We start from the raw sequence: 12,767 nt of genomic DNA, 5'->3' as shown, positions 1-12,767 counted from the left end.
AGAATCTAGAGAGAGATAGAGTGTTTCTAGGTCTGATATGAATTAACATAACAAATGTTTATTGGGTTGTGGGAAATGAAGGCATTTCTCATGTAGATGCTAATCTCCCACTGTGCTAGCTGCATGCCTTTCATTGTTCTTGCTCACCCACCATCTGTGTTCATTAAGCTTATTCAACATCTTCATTCATTCATTCGCTCATCTTGGTTTACATATAAACCTTTTTTGTCTTTTAAGTTCTAAGAAAGAAACCCGAGGAAGAAGAACCTAAAGTAGAACCTAAAAAAGTAGAAAAAGCTAAAAAACCGGAAGGTAGGAATCATTTCCATTAATGGCAATTTATGAAATTCTCTTTCATCAAAGTGGACAATTAACAAAAGGTTTATTTTGTAAACATAATTGAAGTTCAATATCAATATAGCTTCATGTTTCATCTGTCTGTATTGTATATGTTCCATTGTCTGCTTTATGTTTTGGTATTTTACAGTACTTCCCAAATGCAAACACTTCTTGGTCTTTTGGCTAGGGACAAGTATAGCATCTGTTATCAGTATTATTAACTTCCAGATCCATTCATGAATTTCTCCATAAATAATAATAATAATGTTATTATTATTATTTATTGCTTTGCTTTATATAAGTTCTCTCCATGGGAATGCCTGGAATCATCTATGGAATAAATTCATGAGAGAATTAGAGCAATGCTTCCTAAATCTGGGAATTCTCAAGTGGATTGACATCTACCATTTGCCTACTGTCAAAGGGAGTGATTACTAAGACTATGGTAGATCTAGTTTAGAAGGGAAGAGATATCAGAAGTTGGAACCAAGTAGATGAAAGAATGAAAAAAAAAATAAAATAAATGGAAGTACAGTCATGGGAAAAAGTAGAAGTCAGTCTATAAAATATGATTTACATAAGAGCAATTACTAGAATTTTTGAGAATTCTATGAGCATTTCAATGCAAGTTTTCAGGTAACCTTCTCTCTGAATTAACGCTAGACAATGACCTTCTTTCCTTAAAGAGCCACAGCCACCTCCAAAAGCCGTTGAAGTTGAAGCTCCTCCAGAGCCTACACCAAAGGAAAGGAAAGTTCCAGAACCGGCCAAAGGTATGATTCTCCCGACACGTTCCTGGTTGTCTCTAAGAGTGCATCCACAGAGCATCCCAGTATCGTCATCCTGACATCCTGACCAGGCATTACAGGCATTCTGTCTTCCTCACTTTCCTGTGCAATTTGCTAATAATAGCATACATGTTAAATAGGTTACTAGGCATGAGTAATGAGATGAATAGCAACTTCAATCCAATCCAGTTTTGCTATATTTAATATTTTGTTGATAACTATATGTGTATATAAATATATATTGATAGCCATATATGTATAAATACTAATGTTCTCGTGTATATTAAATTTGCTTAGTTATAGTTCTGACTTTGTGAAAAATTTACAAAGTACTGCTATAACCTGATTATTTCTGTGAATTATTTTAGTTCCTGAAATTAAGCCAGCGATACCTCTCCCTGGACCTGAACCAAAGCCAAAGCCTGAGCCAGGTAAACAAGCTTACTCCTGACATGTTCTTCAAGATCCACATAAATGGCATGTAGCAAATGAAAAAAAAAAGGATTATTTTAGATTAAAGTGATATACATTAAACAACATGAAAATCATTGTGCGTCAAAGTGATTTCTGATATCTCAATATGCTTATTAGATAGCACTCTTAGAAAAACTAGGTTTTTGGAGACCTCAGCATTACATCATGAAAGGCCAATAGGCCACCAAACATAGTTATCCTAGGAGGTGCCAAGTGGCTGCCTTAATACAGTGGGCATCTTCTCTCCACAGAGGTGAAAACCATGAAAGCTCCACCCATCGAGCCGGCACCCACTCCCATCGCTGCCCCCGTGACAGCGCCTGTGGTTGGGAAGAAAGCAGGTATGGATCCTGCAATTCTATTTTTGCTAACTTGTATGAATGTCTTCACACTGGATTAAAGTTCGAGCATCCTGTCAAATCCTGGGCTGTATGGTTAAACTCTTACATTTTCTTCGTCTGATATACTCCACCTAATAAGTCACCCAGGAGATACATATTTTGTTTTAATTCTGCTCTGTAGTCCCACAAGGCATTTCTTACATATTCCTTTGAGATTAACTAATGGGTGTTTTGTAGTGATGGAATTCTAGGAGACAAACTTTCATGAAACATAAACGAGGATCCCATGGGACAAATCATACCCGTGTGTCTTATAGTGACACTAAAAACTACTGAATATTAAGATTATATAAATACTGATGGTATCACAATTTTGTGAATATATTTAATGAAACTAGGCCCAAACTTAAAATACTCACTACTGATGTTTGAACTCTTTAGTATAATTTAATTTATTTTCCATAAAAGAAACTGGTTTCTATTTATATATTAATATTTATAACCAAGAACATGACTCATCCCAGATAAGGGATCATACTGATAAGTATGAAAAATGCACAAATGCCAATCTTTTTAATTTCAGAAGCCAAACCTAAGGATGAGGCTGCCAAGCCAAAAGGTCCCATCAAAGGTGAGTTTCATGTCCCTCAGACCTAGCATTTTGCCTCACGAATCCCAAGACTTTACACTCAAGGGGGAATGTTTTCAAATTCTATTCTACTAGTATTATTCAAGTAGATACTATTAAAAGAACAAACTTTACCATGATGAATTCATATCTTGATTTTTTATTCATATATATACATACATATATAAACACACATATATTATACATACACATATATATTATATATAATATGTGTGTGTTAGTTGTACATTAATCTGGATATTTTATACACAGAACTGAAAGTTGAGAAAATGAAATGTGCCCATTATTTCTAGCCAATTGATAAGTTGTTTTTTTTTTAATTTATTTTATGTGAGTATAGTACACTTTGCTCTCTTCAAACACACCAGAAGAAGGTTCAGAGCCCATTACAGATGGGTGTGAGCCACCATGTGGTTGCTGGGAATTGAACTCAGGACCTCTGGAAGAGCAGTCAGTGCTCTTCACTGCTGAGCTGCCTCTCCAGCACAACTGACAAGTTTTTATTTCTCTGTTCCTGTCTCATCACTTCACATAGACTTTGTGATGCCTACGGAGATGCCCAGTTAACTCTTCACTTTATTCTGAATTAGGTGTAGCCAAAAAGACTCCTTCACCAATAGAAGCTGAAAGGAAAAAGCTCAGACCAGGAAGCGGTGGAGAGAAACCTCCAGACGAAGCTCCGTTCACTTACCAACTCAAGGCCGTGCCACTGAAATTCGTGAAAGAAATCAAAGACATCGTTTTGACAGAGGCAGAGTCTGTGGGCTCTTCTGCCATCTTCGAATGTTTGGTCTCCCCATCCACTGCCATTACAACCTGGATGAAGGACGGCAGCAACATCCGTGAGAGCCCAAAGCACAGATTCATTGCAGACGGCAAAGACAGGAAGCTGCACATTATCGACGTTCAGCTGTCTGATGCTGGTGAATACACCTGTGTGCTACGCTTGGGAAATAAAGAGAAGACGTCCACTGCTAAGCTCATCGTAGAAGGTAACTTTCAGTTCTGCACATGAGCTATATTCAGCTTTGCAAAAGAGACCTCAGTAGCAACATTTATTGAAAACTCTAAATCTAATTGAAATTCTCCACAGAACTTCCTGTGCGCTTTGTGAAAACACTGGAGGAGGAAGTCACGGTGGTCAAGGGGCAGCCGTTGTACTTGAGCTGTGAGTTGAACAAAGAACGCGATGTGGTCTGGAGGAAGGATGGTAAGATTGTGGTGGAGAAACCTGGCAGGATCGTGCCTGGTGTCATTGGCCTGATGCGGGCCCTGACCATCAATGATGCTGATGACACTGATGCCGGAACATACACTGTGACTGTGGAAAATGCCAACAACCTGGAATGTTCTTCTTGTGTAAAAGTAGTAGGTGAGTACATGTGGAGCAGAGGGGAGAGGGTTGCTTGAGCAGATGAACCTGAGACCAATATAGGAAACAAAGTGAGACCTACATCTAATAGATATACTACAGAATATGTATATGTATATGTATATGTATATGTATATGTATATGTATATACACACATACATAGATATACACATATACATATGTATATGTATACTTTATATATAAGAACTTACTATGTGTATATACATATATAACATCTATATGTATGTATGTATGCACATATACAGGCATACACACACACACATATATACAAATATACATATGTACATATAATACATATATACATGTAGCTAGGAAATTGTTCTTTTTATGCCAAGCAAATAGAACAACTGATTCTCAGTGCCTAAAGACCAGAAGTCTCATTGATACCTTATCTTAAAGGAGGATTATCAGTATAGCATAAAAGAGTTACATCCGGTTTTATGAATTTTTCCTACTTTTGAAATCTCCTGAAGGACTCATTCCACTCTCACTTTGTCTCCAACAGAAATCATTAGAGAATGGCTTGTGAAACCTATCCGAGATCAGCATGTGAAGCCCAAGGGAACAGCTGTTTTCACCTGTGACATAGCCAAGGACACGCCAAACATTAAGTGGTTCAAAGGCTATGACGAGATCCCCTTGGAACCAAACGACAAGACTGAGATACTGAAAGAGGGAAACCACCTCTTTCTCAAGGTTAAGAATGCTATGCCAGAAGATATTGATGAGTATGCAGTGGAAATTGAAGGGAAAAGATACCCAGCAAAGCTGACACTTGGAGGTATATGAATCTTACCTGTTGCTCTTCGAGATCAATTTTATGTGTGCGTAAAGCAAAATAACACGCCAAAAATACAAAAATGAAATAGTAGATGAACCTACACCCAGGCACACAGAGGTAGCACTAGGCAGACTCAGTAGTTCTGTCTTTTAAAATGGGATGTTGGGAGGCAAAAGGAGTGGATAAGACAAGAATTGGAGGGGATGGATTTGATCAAAACATAATAGACACATCGTGAGATTCTTAATTTTAAAATGTGGCGTGTGGCTAAATTGTCTAAAGCATTGCGTTGCTTTGTCTCTGATACAGAGCGCGAAGTTGAGCTACTTAAGCCGATAGAAGATGTCACCATTTATGAGAAGGAAAGTGCCAGCTTTGATGCAGAAATCTCAGAGGAAGACATTCCTGGGGAGTGGAAGCTGAAGGGCGAGCTTCTGCGGCCCTCGCCTGTGAGTGCCTCCCATTTGAAGTTACCAGTCACGTAAAATCGTAAAATCGCTCCTTTTAGTTTGATATGCGGGCTTCACTTAGCAACAGTGCATGTGGATTTCTATACTCTCAAAGGAGGGGAGTTATTTACTGCATTCTTTGTGGACAACTTGGGTAGAATTTGGTGAATGATTCTAATGTCCAAGCTTTGCATATATGTTTATATTGTGAAATCAGAAATATTCTCTAGGGAAACTTGTGTCATGCAAATAGTCACGAAAGTGGCCATTTTGTTGCTTGCAGACTTGTGAAATCAAAGCTGAAGGTGGGAAGCGCTTCTTAACTTTGCACAAAGTGAAACTGGACCAAGCTGGCGAAGTCCTCTACCAGGCTTGCAATGCGATCACAACTGCCATTCTGACAGTCAAAGGTCTGGGACTTTAAAACCCTCCAAGTGGGCTCATACTACCACCCCCCCCCCACACTTCTCCCTCTGCATCTGAAACTTTTTTTTTAACTTTTTGTTTTCAGAAATCGAGCTTGACTTTGCTGTACCCCTGAAGGATGTGACTGTCCCAGAGAAGAGACAGGCTCGGTTTGAATGTGTCCTCACCAGAGAGGCAAATGTCATATGGTCTAAAGGGCCTGATATAATCAAGGCATCTGACAAATTTGATATTATTGCTGATGGAAAGAAACACATTCTTGTTATCAACGACTCTCAGTTTGACGATGAAGGAGTCTATACTGCAGAGGTGGAGGGCAAGAAGACGTCAGCACAATTATTTGTGACAGGTAACAGTCCATTGATGAGCTCCGAATGCTCTATTCAGTGTGTCCATATCCTACTTTTATTTCCTGATTAATTAAGACAAGATGCCAAGTAGTAGAGGCAAATGTCCACCATTACTTTCCCAGTATTATATACGACACACACACACACACACACACACACACACACAATAAAACACACCTCCCAAACAAAACATTTAGCTTTTAAAATAAAAAATAATCTCATCTCAAACAAACAGCTAAAGGACTCATGTGTCACATAGTAGAGTAGGCTCTTTATATAGGTGACCTGCATTCCTGAATGCATTACTTGCTTGTCCTGTAGGCATAAGACTTAAGTTCATATCACCACTGGAAGATCAAACAGTAAAAGAAGGCCAAACAGCAACTTTTGTCTGTGAGCTCTCTCATGAAAAAATGCACGTGGTCTGGTTCAAAAACGATGTCAAGCTACACACAACCAGGACAGTGCTCATGTCTTCTGAGGGAAAGACTTATAAGCTGGAGATAAGGGAGACCACACTGGATGATATCTCACAGATCAAAGCTCAAGTGAAGAACCTCAGCTCTACAGCCAACCTGAAGGTCTTGGGTAAGTGGGACCAGCTTCCGAACGAACGGGTAGCAATTCTCTATGCCCAGCCCTAGATTATTTGATGGTCTTCAGTGCCCACATGTTCTCTGATGATATGATGGGTGTCTCTGGCAGAGGCCGATCCCTACTTCACCGTGAAATTACACGACAAGACTGGCGTGGAGAAGGACGAGATCATTCTTAAGTGTGAAGTGAGCAAAGATGTTCCGGTCAAATGGTTCAAAGACGGGGAAGAGATTGTGCCTTCGCCCAAACATTCTGTCAAGACCGACGGCCTGCGCCGCATCTTAAAGATCAAGAAGGCAGAGCTCAAAGACAAAGGGGAATATGTGTGCGACTGCGGTACAGACACCACCAAGGCCAACGTCACTGTTGAGGGTGAGTTACCCCCCAAGTGTGAAACTTTCCATCTCAGAGACTGCAATGTATGTGACTCGGTCCCACTCACAAAACTTCGTTTGCTTCTAGCTCGACTCATAAAAGTGGAGAAACCCCTGTACGGCGTGGAAGTGTTTGTGGGTGAAACCGCCCGCTTTGAAATTGAACTGTCTGAACCTGACGTGCATGGCCAGTGGAAGTTAAAGGGAGAGCCTTTGACTGCTTCTCCTGTAAGTCAGCTCAGATGAGCAGATCGGATAGGAGGGTCAGATTGTTTTCCAGGTCCCTCTCTCCCAAAAGTACAATTCCTTGGTGGCTTGCAGGAGGTCCCATATGTGTAAATTCCGTGTATGTTCTCTCTTCATAGGACTGCGAAATCATCGAAGATGGGAAGAAACATGTCTTGGTTCTGTATAACTGTCAGCTGGATATGACCGGGGAGATATCCTTCCAGGCCGCCAACGCTAAATCAGCAGCCAACCTGAAAGTGAAAGGTACACCATACACGGAGGCACCTTCTAGTATTTTCTGTGCAAAGTTCCGTGCTAAGACCCGGAGTTGATGAGGGTGAAGGCGAGCATGCTCTGATGTAGTCTGCTCTGGTTTCTCTTTCAGAACTGCCGCTCATTTTCATCACCCCTCTGAGTGACGTCAAAGTCTTTGAGAAAGATGAGGCGAAGTTTGAGTGTGAAGTATCCAGGGAGCCCAAAACATTCCGCTGGCTGAAAGGAACCCAGGAAATCACTGGTGATGACAGATTTGAGCTCATCAAGGATGGCACCAGGCATTCATTGGTGATCAAGTCAGCAGCTTTTGAAGATGAGGCCAAATACATGTTTGAAGCTGAAGATAAACGCACAAGCGGCAAACTGATCATTGAAGGTAGTTTGTCATCATTGTTGTTGTTGTCTTCATGTCATCATCATTGTTATATAGGCTGCCTATAGAATAATGTTTTTTCCATTTAATTTTATATTCCTCTGTTAAGAGATGGAAATAATGAGTTGGCTTTTCTTTGACAGGAATCCGTCTCAAATTCCTGACCCCACTCAAGGATGTGACAGCCAAAGAAAGGGAAAATGCCGTGTTTACTGTGGAGCTGTCCCATGACAACATCCCAGTGAGCTGGTTCAAGAACGACCAGCGCCTGCACACCAGCAAGCGGGTCTCCATGCATGATGAAGGGAAAACACACTCCATCACGTTCAAAGACCTGTCTATTGACGACACCTCCCAAATTAGAGTGGAGGCCATGGGGATAAGTTCAGAGGCTAAGCTCACTGTGCTGGGTAGGCATTCTGAATTCAACAGAAAAGGGTGGGGTGTGTATGATGTGAAATAGTCTTCTGAGGGTAACACTGCATAAAAGTATGCCTGAGAAACCACATGCGTTGTCAAGTGTGTTTCCGAAATACATTTACCCAAGACTACAGACAGACGAGGTGCTTAACATTCTCTTAGGCCCACAAAATTGCAAAACTCAGATTAAAACTGACTTGTCATGTAAAATAAGTATGCTTAAATACTTTCTCCTTCCTTTACCAAAATTATCTCAGAGTAGTAGTAGAATTTCAAATTTCTACAGAGAGAAATTCTCCTTGATCCTTTCTATAAGAAATCCATTTATGACACACACACATATATATATATACACATATATATGTATATGTGTATATATATGTGTATATATAGAGAGAGAGAGAAAGAGAGGGAGAGAGGGAGAGAGAGAGAGAGAGTGAGTCATGGCAAACTATACATACTCATGGCAAACTGTTGATAAAAGGAAATAATCCATACCTGAAGCTTAAAGACCTAATAAGAATGGATAAGAACTTGGAATATTGGACAAATTACAAAGGAGCACGCATAGACGCTCAACTGCATGAGTTATTGGTAATTTTTTTAAAGTCCAAACATTCTGCAGATGAGTCTAATCATGTTAAGTCCTGTCCAGTGAGTCTCTTTCCAATGTTTAGAAACTGAAGATAACAAATGATGAACAGTTTGGTGTTTTTGGTACCATTTTAAAGCGTACTTGGAACTCTCTGAGATGCCAACGAACCTTCTCAGAGATCCCCACCTCTTCTGGTGTATGACAGTTCTCCACTGAATCTTTACCTGCAGAGGGAGACCCATACTTCACAGGAAAGCTTCAAGATTACACAGGCGTGGAGAAGGATGAAGTGATTCTTCAGTGTGAAATCAGCAAAGCAGACGCACCCGTGAAATGGTTTAAGGACGGGAAGGAAATTAAGCCGTCTAAAAACGTTGTTATCAAGGCTGACGGCAAGAAACGCATGCTGATCCTGAAGAAGGCCTTGAAATCAGATATCGGCCAATATACCTGTGACTGTGGGACAGACCAGACCTCTGGGAAGCTGGACATTGAAGGTGAGGAAATTTCCATGAGTCTCCTCCTAGAAGCCATGGGAGTCATTTCTGCCAGAGACTAATGACACATGATGACCCTTCATTTTTTCAGATCGGGAAATTAAACTGGTGCGACCCCTGTACAGCGTGGAGGTGATGGAGACCGAGACGGCCCGCTTTGAAACTGAGATCTCTGAAGATGATATACATGCCAACTGGAAACTGAAGGGAGAGGCACTGCTCCAAACACCTGTACGGCTATTTCTGAACCTGTCAGCACTTAAGAGGGATGGTGTGAGATGGAAAAGAACAGGCGAAAAGTCAGAGTGCACGCAGGGCATTTAAAACATGCTATCGGGTTCTATGTGGGACCTGTAGCAAAAGGGAGATGTTGGGATCTATGAATGGACTTGGAAGGTCACCTTTATATTGATTTGTATCCAGCACAGTATAAGAATTCTATAATGTTTCTAGTTAATTACATAGCTAAAAGAAGTTTTCCTGACAGCATCCAGTAGCTATATTTCATGCATAAAATTGTGTATATCATCATTTATTTGTACCATCCTTTTATAAATTATATTCTATACCTATGTCGGGGGGAAAGATCTCAACATTACTCACTGTGAAATATCTTTCTCGTCTTTGGCACAGGAATGTGAAATTAAAGAAGAAGGCAAGATCCACGTCCTTATCTTACACAACTGCCGCCTAGACCAGACTGGAGGTGTAGATTTCCAAGCTGCCAATGTCAAATCTAGTGCCCACCTCCGAGTTAAACGTGAGTTTTATGTGTGTGTGATAAAATTTAACTCCAGATTTCCATTAAAAAATGAATACATGTGAAATTAATTGGGATTAGAAAATGCTACTCATGTACAAAAATCGGCTTTCTCGTATTTGCTTTTTGACCTCCTGATATAAAAGTCCTTCAGATGCTGCAGTCTTGATAATTTTGGTGACTTTGTCATTTGAACAAAAGCAACAAATTAAGTGAGTCCGGTTTTCCCTCTCTAGCAATCCTTCGAAATATACAAATATGCAATAAAGATTGAGAATTAAAGATTCTAAAACACCATTTCACTCTGACTCTCCAACTGTAGCCCCATGGAGAAGACCTTTGCTGTGTGGGCATTTTTGACTCGAGAAGGGAGGCAGAAAAGTTAGGCTCCCATTTTTGGAAGGTGCAAAGTGGTTGATGGACATGGACAGGCTGTGGGGCCAAGGACCCCTTGCCTCTCCCAATCAGAGCCTTAGTTATTTTGGAGGTCACATACCTTATGTAGCAAGAGGAACTTGACGCCTGGCAGAGAGACAGATGCAGCGCAGATTTCTTGCTGACCTTGTATATCTGAAGAAGGGGCTCCTACAAATACCAGCTCTTTGGCTATCAGCTCTCCCCTTCTCAGCACCACGGGGCCACGCATACATGGACGTTAAAGCCGCAGCCAGTCTTGTGGCTCTTTCCTTCTTGAAGAAAACAACCATGGAAATGAAGAACTAAATCTATTTATCCTTGGGGAATTCCAGAATGAGTAACACAAGGCATTTTGTTTCCTCTCGCAAAGCACGGGTAATTGGTCTGCTGAGGCCTCTAAAGGATGTTACAGTGACCGCAGGGGAAACGGCCACCTTTGACTGCGAGCTCTCCTATGAGGATATCCCAGTGGAATGGTACCTCAAAGGGAAGAAGCTGGAGCCTAACGATAAGGTAAAGCAGGCGCCCGCTGGTGTTCTGACTTTCCCCGTACTGTTGCTTTCACTGACCTTTGCTTTGTTCTTTCTAATGTTCCCTTCACAGTCTTCACATTCTTTCCTTCCTCTAACTTGATTTCTGCTGAAACTGTAAGGTGGAGTTTTCATTTTTATGTTAGGTTTAACCTAAGGATAGATGTTTTTTTGTTTTTTGTTTTTTGTTTTTTTACTAAATTAGAGACAATAGTTTTTAAAAGATCAGGTTGTAGTTTTTCTGAGACAGGAATAAAAGAGGCAGATGTTCAGTAGCCATGAAGGCTAGCTTGTGGGAGTGCTGAAAACATAGCCTGGAGCAAAAGGGGCTTTCTAACTGGGCTCTTGGCAATGGGGCTGCTCATTAACTTTTCTGACTCCTTCCTTGCTATCTACTGTTCTGCATATAAGCAGACTAAGAGGAGACTGGAACTCCATTTCAGGCAACTGATAGAGCCGGAGAGATAACTTCTGAGCAGATTTTCTCTTCTAGCAGTTCTGCAAGGCTATTTTTAACACTCAAGTGCTTTGGGCTGTGAAAATTCTGGAATGCAAGGGGGACTATTTAAAGTGCAGCTGGCGGGACAGGGGAGAAAGAAGGGTGCCGGAACCCTGTGTGTAAATGAATAAACTCGTGAGAAGTTTCAGTAAACTACTTCAGCTTTTACTAACATTCCTGACGCTCAATATTCAACCCCAAAGTGACAGCTGAGCCATTTCTTCAGATAGACCCAAATACAATTTGCCTAAAGTTGACTACAGTTTGCCTACAAGTGACTGACCTATGTATGTACCTCTAGGGTTCTGTCTGGATCAGGAAATTAAACTTATGCAAACCCTGTACAATAGAGGTGATAATTCAAATTAGCTTGCATGTAATTCGCTGTGCATTTCGATTTCTTAAAATAGAACAAAGAAAAATACAGGGTGATTCCTTGTTCTGTGGCTTTCACATTGCTCAACACTCTAGAAATAATACTGACCATATGTAAAACTTTCATACAAATCCGATTTTAAGGGCTCAGAGCCAGAAATCAACAGAAGGGGATTTAGTCTCACAAAGAAGCTGGGGTACTAGAAGACATTAGATATTTGTACTAGAAGACATGTAGATGTTTGAAAACAGGTTTTAAAAAATTAGCATTCTATGCAGGGCAGTGGTGGCACACGCCTTTAATCCCAGCACTTGGGAGGAAGAGGCAGGCGGATTTCTGAGTTCGAGGCCAGCCTGGTCTACAAAGTGAGTTCCAGGACAGCCAGGGCTACACAGAGAAACCTTCTTGAAAAAAAAAAAAATTAGCATTCTACTAAAGAAGTCATGGCTCTGTAACAGTCGTGTGGTAGGTAAGGGCCATGACCTTTAGTTTCTGTGGTTAACTAGGAAAGGCAGCAGAACTTTCCAACTATAGCAGGAGCCACACAACAAAGTCTTTAAATACCAAACCAGGACTGGGTTTATCTCAAGTTTCTTGTTTTAATATATACATTTTTTTTCCTAACCAGTCTAGTATAGTTACTTTCTTATTTGGGAGTCAAACTAGGAATTCTTTATTAGAAAAGAAAAGTGACTCTTCATTCTAATGCAAAAACTCTACTAAAGTAGACTTAAAGGTAGATTCCTGAAAACCTTGCATTTGATTTACCCAGAGGGGAAAATCTATTATCATTAAATTCTTGCCTAGAGTTAGAACGGGTGGGGCCACAGGATCT

At 40.6% G+C, this 12,767-nt stretch overlaps 1 protein-coding gene across 4 annotated transcripts in view; it reads left to right on the top strand.

Annotated features, from left to right (window-relative positions):
* The window catches only part of Ttn (titin), a 278,578-nt gene that overhangs the window by 164,457 nt on the left and 101,354 nt on the right, over positions 1-12,767 (top strand). For all 4 annotated transcript variants that reach the window (XM_017317139.1, XM_011239438.1, NM_028004.2 and 1 more), the window contains 21 exons: positions 238-312; positions 1,026-1,112; positions 1,496-1,558; positions 1,853-1,942; positions 2,526-2,573; positions 3,182-3,583; positions 3,685-3,963; positions 4,490-4,765; positions 5,075-5,214; positions 5,498-5,624; positions 5,726-5,989; positions 6,312-6,578; positions 6,696-6,959; positions 7,050-7,189; positions 7,327-7,453; positions 7,575-7,841; positions 7,982-8,248; positions 9,084-9,350; positions 9,442-9,581; positions 9,984-10,110; positions 10,898-11,040. In XM_017317139.1, coding sequence (XP_017172628.1) covers positions 238-312; positions 1,026-1,112; positions 1,496-1,558; positions 1,853-1,942; positions 2,526-2,573; positions 3,182-3,583; positions 3,685-3,963; positions 4,490-4,765; positions 5,075-5,214; positions 5,498-5,624; positions 5,726-5,989; positions 6,312-6,578; positions 6,696-6,959; positions 7,050-7,189; positions 7,327-7,453; positions 7,575-7,841; positions 7,982-8,248; positions 9,084-9,350; positions 9,442-9,581; positions 9,984-10,110; positions 10,898-11,040 — 3,860 coding nt within the window. The remainder of the gene's footprint in view (positions 1-237; positions 313-1,025; positions 1,113-1,495; positions 1,559-1,852; positions 1,943-2,525; positions 2,574-3,181; positions 3,584-3,684; positions 3,964-4,489; positions 4,766-5,074; positions 5,215-5,497; positions 5,625-5,725; positions 5,990-6,311; positions 6,579-6,695; positions 6,960-7,049; positions 7,190-7,326; positions 7,454-7,574; positions 7,842-7,981; positions 8,249-9,083; positions 9,351-9,441; positions 9,582-9,983; positions 10,111-10,897; positions 11,041-12,767) is intronic.

Source organism: Mus musculus, chromosome 2, assembly GCF_000001635.26.
Source record: "Mus musculus strain C57BL/6J chromosome 2, GRCm38.p6 C57BL/6J".
Taxonomy (NCBI): Eukaryota; Metazoa; Chordata; class Mammalia; order Rodentia; family Muridae; genus Mus; species Mus musculus.
This window is presented reverse-complemented; position numbering and strand designations above follow the sequence as displayed.